General features: G+C 43.1%; 2 protein-coding genes across 2 annotated transcripts in view; both read left to right on the plus strand.

Moving 5' to 3' along the window:
• LOC310875676 (stress-associated endoplasmic reticulum protein 2) lies at window positions 1-3,248 on the plus strand. Its single transcript, XM_083788984.1, has 3 exons — window positions 1-267; window positions 1,288-1,363; window positions 2,216-3,248. The coding sequence occupies exons 1-3, from the start codon at window positions 184-186 to the stop codon at window positions 2,254-2,256; spliced, it is 201 nt and encodes a 66-aa protein (XP_083645110.1). The 5' UTR covers window positions 1-183; the 3' UTR covers window positions 2,257-3,248.
• Window positions 3,249-7,918: 4,670 nt separating this feature from the next.
• Window positions 7,919-14,431, plus strand: part of camta2 (calmodulin binding transcription activator 2) — a 38,555-nt gene continuing 32,042 nt past the window's right edge. Inside the window, 4 exon segments of the mRNA XM_083788983.1 lie at window positions 7,919-7,967; window positions 9,676-9,753; window positions 12,482-12,582; window positions 13,750-13,817. Of these exon segments, the coding sequence (XP_083645109.1) occupies window positions 9,708-9,753; window positions 12,482-12,582; window positions 13,750-13,817 (215 nt within the window). The 5' untranslated portion in view covers window positions 7,919-7,967; window positions 9,676-9,707.

Here is a 14,431-nt window from a genome sequence, read left to right on the forward strand (position 1 = left end):
CTCCAGAGTCCAGACAGAGATAGAACAGAAGCTAACGGTGTTAGCATCGCAGAATCGAGAAAACCACAACGAATTAAAAAAACAACATTTAAATGAATCATTGACACTGCGGTGCTGATGAACATACAGCGTGTTTAATTATCAAGAGGTCTTAATTTAATTTAATTAACAACACCAAGCAACATGTCGGCCATTCAGAGGATGAAGGTAGCGAACGAGAGACACAGCAAGACTATTACTATGAGAGGCCATGTACAGAAGACTACGGTAATTATTGTTATAATTAATTCATATGAATTAAAACTAGCCTATCACTATGAGAGGCCCACTTTGACAGGCTGGGGGGGGGATGGCTTAGGGTTGACGACCGAGTACAGCATCTTTGCAACAATGGGTCTGGTCCACAAGATGTGGAACGCCCTACCAACAGTCATTAAGACATGCGAATGGCCTTGACTCCTTCAAAACCGCCCTCAAAGGGCACCTACGGACGGCTGCAATTCAAAACTGGCCCCCGTAAAATCTGAATCCCCCCCCACCCACCATGAATTCCTGTTCTGTTCTTTAGCTACATAGAAATGTCTATTTGTACGTCTCTAAATGTTTTGATGAATTGAACAATGTGGACCCTGTTGTAAACAAGTGTAATGCTTAATTGGGTCGTCCACTCACAGTTAACAGTCTTTGTATTGAGTTTGTGCTTGAAATGTACTGTAAATTCTGCAAACTGTTAATACATATTTCAATCAATCAATCAATCAAACCCCTTTCCCCCCTCACTGTATAATGTCTTTTTCCCCATTTTTACATCCTTTCTGATGATTTCCAGTTTTTTTGCTATATAGAAGTGTCTAAATGTTATGATGAATTGAAAACGGTGTGCCCTATTGTAAACAAGTGTAATGCTTTATTCCACTCACAGTTGACAGTTTTTGTATTGAGTTAATTGTGCTTGAAATGTACTGTAATTCTGCAAACTGTTAATACATACTTCAATCAATAAAAAAAAAAGTACAGAAGACTACGGTAATTATTATAATGATTTATATTATTTAAAACTATCACTATGAGAGCGAGGCCATGTACAGAAGACTACGGTAATTTATAATATTAATTATTATTACATTGTCGTACCTAGTTGGAGTCCTCATCTGTAGTTTCTTATTGGTAATAATAATAATTATTAGATCTACACGTGATTTTTGATGCTGTCAACTGAGGGGTGTGTGTGTGTGTGTGTGTGTGTGTGTGTGTGTGTGTGTGTGTGTGTGTGCGTGTGCATGTCAGCGTCCAGTAAGTGATGACAGGTCTCCCGTAGGACCCTGGCTGTTGGCGCTTTTCGTGTTCGTAGTGTGTGGATCAGGTAAGACACGCTGTCCGTCTGTCTGTCTGGGTCTGGTCCACAAGATTCGATACACCACCAAGATACCCATGTACCTGTCTAAATACTTCCTTAATGTAAACGAAGTCCACACCCACAACACCAGAGGGAGTGCAACAAACCATGTACAACCCAGATTCGGCACAAACAAGGGACTAAATTATTTTCGCTCCTATGCCACCAAAATGTGGAACGCCCTACCAACAGTCATTAAGACATGTGAATCCCTTGACTCCATCAAAACCGCTCTCAAAGGGCACCTACGGATGGCTGCAATTCAAAACTGGCCTCTGTAAAATCTGAATCCCCCCCCCGCCCCATTTCCCCTCACTGTATATGTAGCCAGATTCTTGCTCAAAATGTGAATCTCAGATTTTCCCCTTGAGAGTGTAAAATGAAACCCTCAATGAAAACATTTGACCCTCTCAAGAGTTACCAACTCTCCATCATTTAGCTGGGGACCACTGGTTCATGGACAACATAGAGTCTAGGTCCCATAATATTAAACGGCTGTAATGTTTACAAAGGATTGTACACAGCCAGGCATGACAGAATTGTTGACATTATTACCACCCACGATTGATTCCTCTGTTGTGTTTTACAAAGAAAATCCTGTGTGAAAACAGAAATTACTGTAACCCACATCATTTATTTGCAAATATAACGTACTTTTATTTTCGTTCACATTCGGCTCAAACATGTAGTTTGGAGTGTGTGGGGAAACATCTTTGTGCCCTTGATAATGTATTTTATAAATGTGGACTCAAGTGTGTGTGTGTGTGTGTGTGTGTGTGTGTGTGTGTGTGTGTGTGTGTGTGTGTGTGTGTGTGTCAGCTATCTTTCAGATCATCCAGAGTATCAGGCAGGGCTTGTGATGACATCACTTCCTCCTCTGTCGCCTCCAGCAACCAAGATACAGCGGGCGTGTGTGCACACACACACACACACACACACACACACACTCTCTTTTTCCTGTTTGAAACCTGAGCTCATTTTACAAACTGTGATGTCTGTCTGTCTGTCTGTCATTCATCTGTGAAGGGGGCTTGTCCACAGAAAGCACCTTCCCACAACGGAGTATGAGTCCGAGTCAAGTCCGGTAGCGCTATTGCCTTACAGCTAGAAGGTCCTGGGTTCGATTCCTGCCAGGGGCACTGTGGGCGTGTTCTCTCCTCCGCGTCATCAGTGTCCATAGCCTAGGTGGGGTTGGCACAAAAGGCCCTTTCTGTGTGGAGTTTGCATGTTCTCCCCATGTCACCTAGGGTAGAAAAACATGCAGTAATCCTGGTCTCTATATAGTGCCTCCCTCTGGCCAGTCGGGGAGCCTGATGGAGGAGAAAGGAACTGGGTGGAATTGCGTGTTCCTTCCACGCGCTACTGTACATCCAACCGGGGAAACTCCCCTGTCAGGTGATAAGGACCACCCCATGCATTGAAGGAAGCATGAGGTCAGTCCGTTGCTCTCCCCAGGTTGGCAGAGGGAGTGTATCGCCCAGGGTTACGCTAGACAATTGACACTGGGTGAAAGAAAAATGGCTTACAAATTCGTGGGTTAAAATAAATACAAAATACATTTGTGTGTCAGTTATTTGTGCCGTTCCGGACGTTAAATTATTGTATACACAGAAAACCGCTCCGGGCTGTTGGGAGAGTCTTGCTGTACGAACTATCGCTGTTACGAACAAACGCTGCTAGAGTAGGAACGTCTGGAGGTGCTCGAACACAGTTCAGAATGACTCAGTCTCTAGTTCAATTGAATCACCTCCTTCGCCAAGAATGTCGGATTAAGGAATCTTCATTGTTTCCTCTGTCTCTGCCTGTCAATCAATCATATTTTATATGTTTGTATGCGTACTGACATTGTCACAGGGTGGGGTGGGGGGGGGGGGGGGTTAAAGGACAAACCCTTTTCTTACCGTAGAAAAGAGAACCTCCATCGCTAGCACACAGTTTGCCTTTTTTACAAAACATTTTGGAGAGGATTCTGACATGGAAGACAGATGTTTACCAAATAAAACAATATGAATTGCCGCGCAATCAAAATAAGCGATTTACCAATTAACCCACGTTGCCGGAGCTGTGTCTCGTTTCTTAGTTATAAATGAATAACTTTAGATTGCGGTAAGGAAAGGAATTCTCCTTTAATTTGAAAAAGGCTTTTTTTGTTTTGGTCTTAAATACTCCTCCTCTGTCCTTGTCTCCTATCTCCTCTCATATCTCCTTGTCTCCTCTTCCTCTCCATGCATTTTTTTCATGCATTCGTCCAGCTGTCTGTCTGTCTGTCTGTATTTACATTTATTTTGTATTGGTGTTTGATAACTATTATTATTACAGTGTTTTAACTATAATTATAAGTACAACAATTAAACATTTCTGGAATTAGTTTAGCATGAAATGGAATTAATTAATTAGGCTAGCACTCTGGATGGAAAACATTTTGTTGTATTCGCGAAGAGTTGAAATTACAAAGATTAATGAGTAAGGATGGAGCTCAAAACCCGATACCCGTTTATCAATAAGCTTTGGGCTTATCAAGTCTGTTATCGAGCATAGCGGCCCATGACGTCATGTTTAAACATTCAAGACGAGGTGAAAATAAATGTAATCACCCATGCTGGCACAAACAAACATGGCGCTCTAAAAGTGTCAACCAGTGCTGCCCGGTTAAGCAAAATTACACTTTTGACAGCACACACATTTCCAAAAGTAAAAAGGTAAAATGCCTTCCGTCTGTTAGAAAAGTACTGTAGGCTATTTGAAGGCCCTATAGGAAAAGAAAGTGGATCTGTTCAGAATGTATTGTCGTCTCCCGTCTTTTCACAAAATTATAGAAAATGCTCGATAGTGGGCTCGATAAGACTGATCGATAAGGTGCTCGTTATCAATAAAAAAAATAACAAGCTCCATCCCTAATGCGGAAATGAGTACATTATGAAGGTTGATACTCTTGTCATGGAAAACTAATTATGTACACAGAAGTACGTGCGTGTGTGTTACTGTATGTTGAGCTCACATTCGTCATTGATCGATTGGTCATCAATTAATTAACCAATATTCAGTATTTATTGATCTGTTTTTATTTTTATTTTATTGGATGACGTTTCTTCACTTTGGTTGTGCTGAGTTCGTGCACTGTTACAGAGCGATGTGTCGACATGTTGATATTTCAATTTAATATTGTGATGTGAAACTATAGATACAATCTGCGGTTGAAATATTACGATATTACATATTATTTTGTAACATTAATATCACATTAATATGTTTGCAGGCAGAAACCTCATCGTCATATTGAAACTTTTCTTTCATAAATGAATGCCCTATTTTATCATTCAAGAGTGTCGCTCAAAAGTAGTGAAAATAGCCGATCTACAAGCTCACAAAACATCGCAATGCTGTGTGTTGTGAGTTTGTAGATCGGCTATTTTCACTATCCACTGATATTACTTAATATTCTATTATTTATTGAATGTCATATTATTATACTCTTATTAGATCTGTTTTTATTACATTTGCATATTAATGTTACAACATTATTTAATATCGTAATGGGACAAAAACCTAAAGAATTGCAGCTAAAATTGTGTGAGCTTCTAGATCAACAATTTTTCATTTTATTTTTCCAGATTATTTGGCAACATTACAAATGAAATGAATTTAGTTTGTTACCAAATTGGGTCATCTTAAAATCGTCTCATATAAGAATTGTGGTCCAAAAAACTTGGTGATATTGTCCACGAGGTGTCTGTATCGTTTACAGCAGGCAGTCAAGTCATATTTGATAGTCTATTTCTAGCGAAAATGTAACAAATTTGCGTTTTCTCACAGTCACAGTCGATTCTTCATATCCATATGAGTTAAATGGCCGGGATGATTGGTTTCTTTTTCAAACACAGTTCTTATATGAGGCGAGATGTTGTATTGATGTTGGTACCATAAAAGTCCTTGCACACAGAGCGCGTTTTTCGGATTTTTCTCCATGGGTTTTCCGAAAACCGCGTCCAGTGTGCAACCACCTTTAGGATAGATAACAGGCAAACGATCAAAATAACAATGCAATTGTGTAGACTTCATGTAAATTAAGTAATTCAGATGTTAAACAATAATCTGACTCTTGAGAGTGTAAACTATTTAATTTGACACTCAAGAGTTAAAGATCTATTATAAGGGTCCCCTTATAATAGATCCCCCCCCCTAAGGACCACTGGTTGAGAACCACTGGTTCATGGGCAGCATCAGACCATAGATTATAGGTGAGGTCCCATAATAGTAAACGGCTGTAATGTTTACAGCTGTACACAGCCAGGGATGACAGAATTGTTGACATTATTGCATCTATAATAATCTATATGGTAACCTGACCAGATGGGGGTGCTAGTGCGCTACATAACGTTTTCGCCTCGCCCTGCTGTTCACGTGTTCTCATCATGGTTCTCACCTTATACTCTAGGTTCACAACTTCACATGTGTTTATTGTACTGTAACTCGCTGTAACAGCGGCCTCCGGAGGCAGACGGAGGTACCGCAGGCTGACATACAGATTGTTTTCCATGCTGGACAAAAAAAAAGAACAAAAAAAAAGGAAATCTTTTATACAAAAATAAAACACGATATTTTTCTCTAAAACAGTTTGGTGTGTGACTTCCCTTCATAAGCATAAGTGACTAATGTAATTAATGTATCTCTATATGCATTTATTTACCGTATTTGATAAATATAGGCTACAATCAAAACATTTGACTGTTAATTTAAAGATCTGCGTAGGCTAGATGTACTCTGTGCCTGGCCGATTTTGATTTTACCCACCATTATAATGTTTTTATTTTGATCATAACACACAATTACTGAATGTGTAGTCTCCAAGGTTTTCTTCAGAATATTATGACACTTCATCAGAATCAGAATATCTTTATTGTCATTGTTTGCAAGACAAATTGATTGTCAATCCAGCTCAGTGCATTCAAAAGAAGACGTAAAAATACTCTAGAAACCATACATTAAAAACATATTGCACAGTAAGTCCATACAGTGTCAGAGTTTAGAGTTAATAGAGCGGTGCTCGTTGGGCACTGGCCTACTTGAACGATGCAAGTTTGAAATGCATGCCCCACCCAGTTATCATGTCTGTGTCGTTTTATGCCCACATATGGAGTTCTTTGTATGGAGTCTATGCAGATCATGTCAGAACAACCATTGTCATGTCAACAGCCCAGCTCCATAATGGAGATATAGGGGTGGTAAGGTGACGGTCCAGAGCCTGGGCAGATAGAAGCTTTGGTGCTGGTTCTGGACAACCAGAATCACAGACGTATATATATATACACACACGTACGTATGTACACAGTACACACAGAGACTTGGTGCATTTATAGATAGATGACAAATTAGGGAATCCGTGATTCTGACTCCATTCCAAGCATTAGTGTTGCACGAAAAACACTCCTTGGGCTAAAAACAGCCATAGCCCTCATCAGAAAGGTGATGAGGTCAGCACATTGGGCACATTTGGGCAAGGATAGGGACCCATAGGGCCACACAAAAATACCTTGAAGAGTCTGAAGACCCTAACAGGAGCCCTCGTGAGGTATCTTCGACTATGCATGCACCTCTTGGTACCACAGCACCTCAAAGGCCCTTAAAACAAGGCTCCAGACTCCCAAAAAGTAAAACAAGCTGGTCAGGCTACTACTTTGCCTCACTCCCAGAACCCATCTCGTCACCCCTGCCCATTTTGATAGGCTGGAATGGTTTATGGTTGATTCGCTACACCACTAAGATACGGTTACCCAAAGTAGGCTACCTAAAAATATTTCCTTAATGTCAACGAAGTCCACACTCACAACACCGAAGGGAGTTCAAACCACGTCCAACCCAGATTCGGCTCAAACAAGGGATTAAATGAATTTCGCTTCTATATGCCACTAAAATGTGGAACGCCCGCGGCCCTACCAACAGCTAAAGAAATGTGAATACCTTGACTCCTTTAAAACCCATTAACCCATCATACCGGGCACCCATTTTGGTGTTGGCATCATGTTATGCTTTAGCTATTGAAAAATAGCAGATCTACAAGCTCATATCGCGCCACCGAGTGGCGCGATACGAGCTTGTAGGTCTGCTATTTTTTGAAAGATCAAAGAACATTTTTAGAATCTGATCTCAGGTCAGAATGGGTTAATCAGACCAGTGTGTGTCCAGTGGAAACCTCGTATGAATCTGATCTCAGGTCAGAATGGGTTAAAACAATCCCATACTGTACATGTTTTTCCCTTCTTTCTTTCTTTCTGATTATTTCCTTTTTTCATGTAAGTGTATATTTGTACGTCTTTATATCTTATGATGATGGATTGAAAATTACCCTGATGTAGACAAAGTGCAGTACCTTTCGGTCTCGTCCTCAAAGAAGTTACAGTTTTTGTATAGCTTTCATTTGAAATGTACCCATTCTAAAAAATGCAATCAATCAATCAATCAATCAATCTCTCTCTCCCTCTCTCTCCCTCCTCCTCTCCCCCCCTCTCTCTCACTGACAGCAGTGACGTCATAAAGCAGGACAACATGGCGGACGTGGAGAAGGCTTTGGAAGGTAAATGATGCCTTAAAACAAACATTGATTTAAACGCACGCACGCAAACGCACTCACGCAAACACACACACACACGCGCGCGCACGCGCGCGCACACACACACACACACACACACACACACACACACACACACACACACACAGTTATCAGTGTTAGCATTAGCATCATGTAAATAAACATGCATGTATTATGTCAGAATAAATAATTCATAACGTGACGTCATGGTGTCTTTACGTCGCGTGTGACATGTGTGACGTCGCGTACTTAATTAACAAATAATACATTAATGAACGAACTGTCTTTTGTTTGTGATCAAAAGTAAATGGAGTTAGCATGTTAGCATTGTTGTTGTAGTGCTACAGCGGGGAGCTCGAGCTCCATGTAGCCGGGCTGAGCTGTCCTAAGGCCGGCCTGGATTTTCCAGGACACTCCCCGGTCTATCTGTGGAGCTGTAGCCGGGCTGAGGAGTCCTGAGACCGGCCTGGATCCTCCAGGACACTCCCCTGTCTGTCTGTCTGTCTTATGATCTGTCTATTAGCTCCGTTTGGGATCTCGCAGCGTAGATGGAGGTTCCAGATGAGATAACGTAGGATATAATTGGTTTCATTTTTATGCTCTCAAGAGTTACATTATTGTTAGACACATTACTTAATTCATTTACAAGAAGTCTAGATACAATTTGAGAATGTAGAAGAAGAATTATTATTTTGATCAACGTTTGCCTGCCTTTCCTCTGGTACAGTAAGCAGCATCAATACAGCATGGGAAAACAATATATTATTTAGTTTGGTTGGGGAAGCTATAAATGTCATCAAATGGTGGCCTTGATATGAAAAGGGTTGAAAACCACTGCTTTATATTAATAATACAACTTAATAAAAGAGCTTTTCTCAGAGCTGTTGATCGTTGACATAGACTTCAGATTCACTTGGAAGTAGAGCCTGGGTATCTCTTCTGCTGTGGTTGCCGAGCAACCATCTCTCTCCTCTCCTCTCCTCTCCCTTCAACTCTCCTCTCTCTTCTCCGCTCTCCTCTCTCCTCTCCTCTCATGTGGTTGCTAGGTAACAGAGGTCTATTGAAGAACAGTGTAGTGCACTTGGTGTGCGTGAGTGTGTGCGTGCGTTCGTGTGTGTAGGCACTAGGCAGTCGATCTAATTTGGAGGATTAGGTGCTTTCTGTACCCATGATTTTCTTTCTCCGGTGTTCTGTTGGTATTATGACAGACTGAAGTGACCAGTGTTCTGTTGGTAATATGACAGACTGAAGTGACCAGTGTTCTGTTGGTAATATGACAGACTGAAGTGACCAGTGTTCTGTTGGTATTATGACAGACTGAAGTGACCAGTGTTCTGTTGGTATTATGACAGACTGAAGTGACCAGTGTTCTGTTGGTAAGATGACAGACTGAAGTGACCAGTGTTCTGTTGGTATTATGACAGACTGAAGTGACCAGTGTTCTGTTGGTAATATGACAGACTGAAGTGACCAGTGTTCTGTTGGTAATATGACAGACTGAAGTGACCAGTGTTCTGTTGGTAATATGACAGACTTCTGGTTCACACTTGGCCAATAGAAGCCTATGTAGACTGACCCCATGAAGTGAGCCGAGTTATCGTAATTCTCTCATCTATACGACTCTGGTGCCATCTAGTGAGGTCCCGCCGGTATGATGTAATGATGATGTCATCACTTCCTGTCCTACCTACAGGGTCTGCAAGCCTGTTGCTTTGACCGGTCGCTATGACGACGACCATGAGCAACAACAAGATGGTTTCCATGGAGACAGGTAAACCCCGCCACCGACCCCCTCCATCTGAAAATATTCTGTTACAGGGACTCCAATAAGATATATGTTATCTATCACATAAAATGATATCTGTCTGTCTCTGCGACTGTGTGTGTTTGTCTCTGCGACTGTGTGTGTTTGTCTCTGTGACTGTGTGTGTGTCTGTCTCTGCGACTGTGTGTGTCTGTGACTGTGACTGTGTGTGTCTGTCTCTGTGACTGTGTGTGTCTGTCTCTGTGACTGTGTGTGTCTGTCTCTGTGACTGTGTGTGTTTGTCTCTGTGACTGTGTGTGTCTGTCTCTGTGACTGTGTGTGTCTGTCTCTGCGACTGTGTGTGTCTGTGACTGTGTGTGTGTTTGTCTCTGTGACTGTGTGTGTCTGTCTCTGTGACTGTGTGTGTCTGTCTCTGTGACTGTGTGTGTCTGTCTCTGTGACTGTGTGTGTTTGTCTCTGTGACTGTGTGTGTTTGTCTCTGTGACTGTGTGTGTTTGTCTCTGTGACTGTGTGTGTCTGTCTCTGTGACTGTGTGTGTCTGTCTCTGTGACTGTGTGTGTTTGTCTCTGTGACTGTGTGTGTTTGTCTCTGTGACTGTGTGTGTCTGTCTCTGTGACTGTGTGTGTGTGTTTGTCTCTGTGACTGTGTGTGTCTGTCTCTGTGACTGTGTGTGTGTCTGTCTCTGCGACTGTGTGTGTCTGTCTCTGTGACTGTGTGTGTGTCTGTCTCTGTGACTGTGTGTGTCTGTCTCTGTGACTGTGTGTGTTTGTCTCTGTGACTGTGTGTGTCTGTCTCTGTGACTGTGTGTGTGTCTGTCTCTGTGACTGTGTGTGTCTGTCTCTGTGACTGTGTGTGTCTGTCTCTGTGACTGTGTGTGTCTGTCTCTGTGACTGTGTGTGTCTGTCTCTGTGACTGTGTGTGTCTGTCTCTGTGACTGTGTGTGTCTGTCTCTGTGACTGTGTGTGTCTGTCTCTGCGACTGTGTGTGTCTGTCTCTGTGACTGTGTGTGTCTGTCTCTGTGACTGTGTGTGTCTGTCTCTGTGACTGTGTGTGTCTGTCTCTGTGTCTGTGTGTGTCTGTCTCTGTGACTGTGTGTGTGTTTGTCTCTGTGACTGTGTGTGTTTGTCTCTGTGACTGTGTGTGTGTCTGTCTCTGTGACTGTGTGTGTCTGTCTCTGTGACTGTGTGTGTCTGTCTCTGTGACTGTGTGTGTCTGTCTCTGTGACTGTGTGTGTCTGTCTCTGTGACTGTGTGTGTCTGTCTCTGTGACTGTGTGTGTCTGTCTCTGTGACTGTGTGTGTCTGTCTCTGTGACTGTGTGTGTCTGTCTCTGTGACTGTGTGTGTCTGTCTCTGTGACTGTGTGTGTGTTTGTCTCTGTGACTGTGTGTGTCTGTCTCTGTGACTGTGTGTGTCTGTCTCTGTGACTGTGTGTGTTTGTCTCTGCGACTGTGTGTGTGTTTGTCTCTGTGACTGTGTGTGTCTGTCTCTGTGACTGTGTGTGTCTGTCTCTGTGACTGTGTGTGTCTGTCTCTGTGACTGTGTGTGTCTGTCTCTGTGACTGTGTGTGTCTGTGACTGTGTGTGTTTGTCTCTGCGACTGTGTGTGTCTGTGACTGTGTGTGTTTGTCTCTGCGACTGTGTGGTTCTGTGACTGTGTGTGTTTGTCTCTGTGACTGTGTGTGTCTGTGACTGTGTGTGTTTGTCTCTGTGACTGTGTGTGTTTGTCTCTGTGACTGTGTGTGTCTGTCTCTGTGACTGTGTGTGTGTGTCTCTGTGACTGTGTGTGTCTGTCTCTGTGACTGTGTGTGTCTGTCTCTGTGACTGTGTGTGTCTGTCTCTGTGACTGTGTGTGTTTGTCTCTGTGACTGTGTGTGTCTGTCTCTGTGACTGTGTGTGTCTGTCTCTGTGACTGTGTGTGTCTGTCTCTGTGACTGTGTGTGTCTGTCTCTGTGACTGTGTGTGTGTGTCTCTGTGACTGTGTGTGTCTGTCTCTGTGACTGTGTGTGTCTGTCTCTGTGACTGTGTGTGTCTGTCTCTGTGACTGTGTGTGTTTGTCTCTGTGACTGTGTGTGTCTGTGACTGTGTGTGTCTGTCTCTGTGACTGTGTGTGTCTGTCTCTGTGACTGTGTGTGTCTGTCTCTGTGACTGTGTGTGTCTGTCTCTGTGACTGTGTGTGTCTGTCTCTGTGACTGTGTGTGTCTGTCTCTGTGACTGTGTGTGTGTGTGTCTCTGTGACTGTGTGTGTCTGTCTCTGCGACTGTGTGTGTTTGTCTCTGTGACTGTGTGTGTTTGTCTCTGTGACTGTGTGTGTTTGTCTCTGCGACTGTGTGTGTCTGTGACTGTGTGTGTTTGTCTCTGTGACTGTGTGTGTCTGTCTCTGTGACTGTGTGTGTCTGTCTCTGTGTCTGTGTGTGTCTGTCTCTGTGACTGTGTGTGTCTGTCTCTGTGACTGTGTGTGTCTGTCTCTGTGACTGTGTGTGTCTGTCTCTGTGACTGTGTGTGTCTGTCTCTGTGACTGTGTGTGTTTGTCTCTGCAACTGTGTGTGTCTGTCTCTGTGACTGTGTGTGTCTGTCTCTGTGACTGTGTGTGTCTGTCTCTGTGACTGTGTGTGTTTGTCTCTGTGACTGTGTGTGTTTGTCTCTGCGACTGTGTGTGTCTGTCTCTGTGTGTGTGTGTGTGTGTGTGTGTGTGTGCGTGCGTGTGTGCGTGCGTGCGTGTGTGGTCGGTCCCCTAGACAACCTCAGGATGAAGGTGTTTGTTCCTAACAAGCTGTTGGAGCGTCTACCTCGCTGTGCGTCGCTGCCCAAAGAACGTCTGCGCTGGAACACTAACGAGGTACCACGCCCCCTTTGTAAATCTCTTAACGAAGTACCACGCCCCTTTTCAAATCACCAACCAGGTACACATACACACCCCCCTTTTCAAATACTAACGACGCCCCTTTTCAAAATAGCAGATCCACAAGCTTGCAACATGTCACGTCGCCAGGCGCTGTGAGCTTGAAAATCAATCTGCTATTTCCACTATGAAAATGATATACAGGTCCTTCTCAAAAATTTCTTCCATAATATTATTCCTTTCATATATTCTCGATTCATTGTGCATAAAGTGAAGTATTATTTTGTTATAGTCTTGATGATTATCGCATACAGCTCATGGAAATCTAAAAAATCTATCTGATTGCAACCTAATGTGTACCGGACGTGACAAAAGAAAAACTGATCTAAAAGCTCACAACGTGCTGCAGCGTGATCCTATGCCCTTGGATAGGTGATGTAGCGAAACATTTGGCATAATGTTTGGAATGGAATTAGCATTATATTACATACAGTATATGCTTTGTTGTTGCTGCACTGCCTGTCTTTGGGTATTGTTGCACATAGGATTAAATAACTGCATTACTTAACCCATTCTGACCTGAGATCAGATTCATACGAGGTTTCCGCTGGACACACACTGGTCTGATGAACCCATTCTGACCTGAGATCAGATTCTAAAAATGCAGTCGCTCTTTGATTTTTCAAAAATAGCAGACCTACAAGCTCGTATCGCGCCACTCGGTGGCGCGATATGAGCTTGTAGATCTGCTATTTTTAAATAGCTAAAGCATAACATGATGCTGACACCAAAATGGGTGCCCGTTCAGAATGGGTTAATTTACAAGAAGTCTATACAATAGAGAATGTAAAATAATTGTTTTTTTCAACGTTTGCCTGATATCTCTCCTAATGGTTATGATACCAACATCAAAGTACAGCATGGAAATCTTCATCCAACGACAACACAATTCTTTAGTTTTGGGTCTGCAAGTATAAATCTCGTCAAGTAGTGGTCTGTTGGCTCAAAAGCCAAATAAATAATTGGCCTTGATATGAAAAAGTTTGAAAACCACCTTTATATATATAGGCCTGGGAATTGGGTTAAATATTCTGGAGAATTCATTGGTAAAAATGTGTGGAAATGGGAACCCTTCATGGATAATATTTTGTTTTCTCTGTGCAGGAAATAGCTTCCTATCTGATTTCATTTGACAACCATGAAGAGTGGCTCTCCTGTTCTCTCAAAACGAGGTAAGCAGAGACTAAAATGTTGAGGTACCTTCTGGGAGTAACAAGGATGGATAGGATCAGGAAGGAGAGGGACAGCGCATATCAGATGTTTTGGAGATAAAGCCAGAGAGGCCAGACTGAGATGGTTTGGACACGTACAGTACAGAGGAGGGATAGTGAATATATCGGTAGAAGGATGTTGAGATTGGAACTGCCAGGCAGGAGGCCTAGCGGAAGACTTTTAAGACGACTTATGGATGTAGTGAATGAGGAGGAGACAGAGGACAGGATGAGATGGAGGCAGATGGCACGGTGGCACAGTTGGTAGTGCTGTCGCCTCACAGCTAGAAGGTCCTGGGTTCGATTCCCGCTCGGGGCGCTGTGAGTGCTGGCGGCGTGTTTCCTCCTCCGCGTCATCAGTGCCCATACCCGAAGGCGGGGTTGGCGAAAGGGCCTTTCTGTGTGGAGTTTGCATGTTCTCCCCGTGTCCCCTAGGGTAGGTACCCTCACAAAAAACATGCAGTAATCCTGGTCTCTAAACTGCCTCCCCCTGGCCAGCCGGGGCGCCTGATGGAGGGGAAAGGAACTGGTTGGAATAACGTGTTCCTTCCACGCGCTACGTCCAACCGGGGAAA

This window comes from Protomyctophum parallelum (genome assembly GCF_964188405.1).
Source record: "Protomyctophum parallelum genome assembly, chromosome: 18".
NCBI classification, from domain to species: domain Eukaryota; kingdom Metazoa; phylum Chordata; class Actinopteri; order Myctophiformes; family Myctophidae; genus Protomyctophum; species Protomyctophum parallelum.

Excerpts from the sequence above, each read along its gene's own strand:
- LOC310875676 (XM_083788984.1), top strand. The coding sequence starts at position 184 with ATGTCGGCCATTCAGAGGATGAAGGTAGCGAACGAGAGACACAGCAAG. Across the intron at positions 268-1,287 it reads GCCATGTACAGAAGACTACG|CGTCCAGTAAGTGATGACAG; the intron begins GTAATTATTGTT and ends TGTGCATGTCAG. Across the intron at positions 1,364-2,215 it reads GTTCGTAGTGTGTGGATCAG|CTATCTTTCAGATCATCCAG; the intron begins GTAAGACACGCT and ends TGTGTGTGTCAG.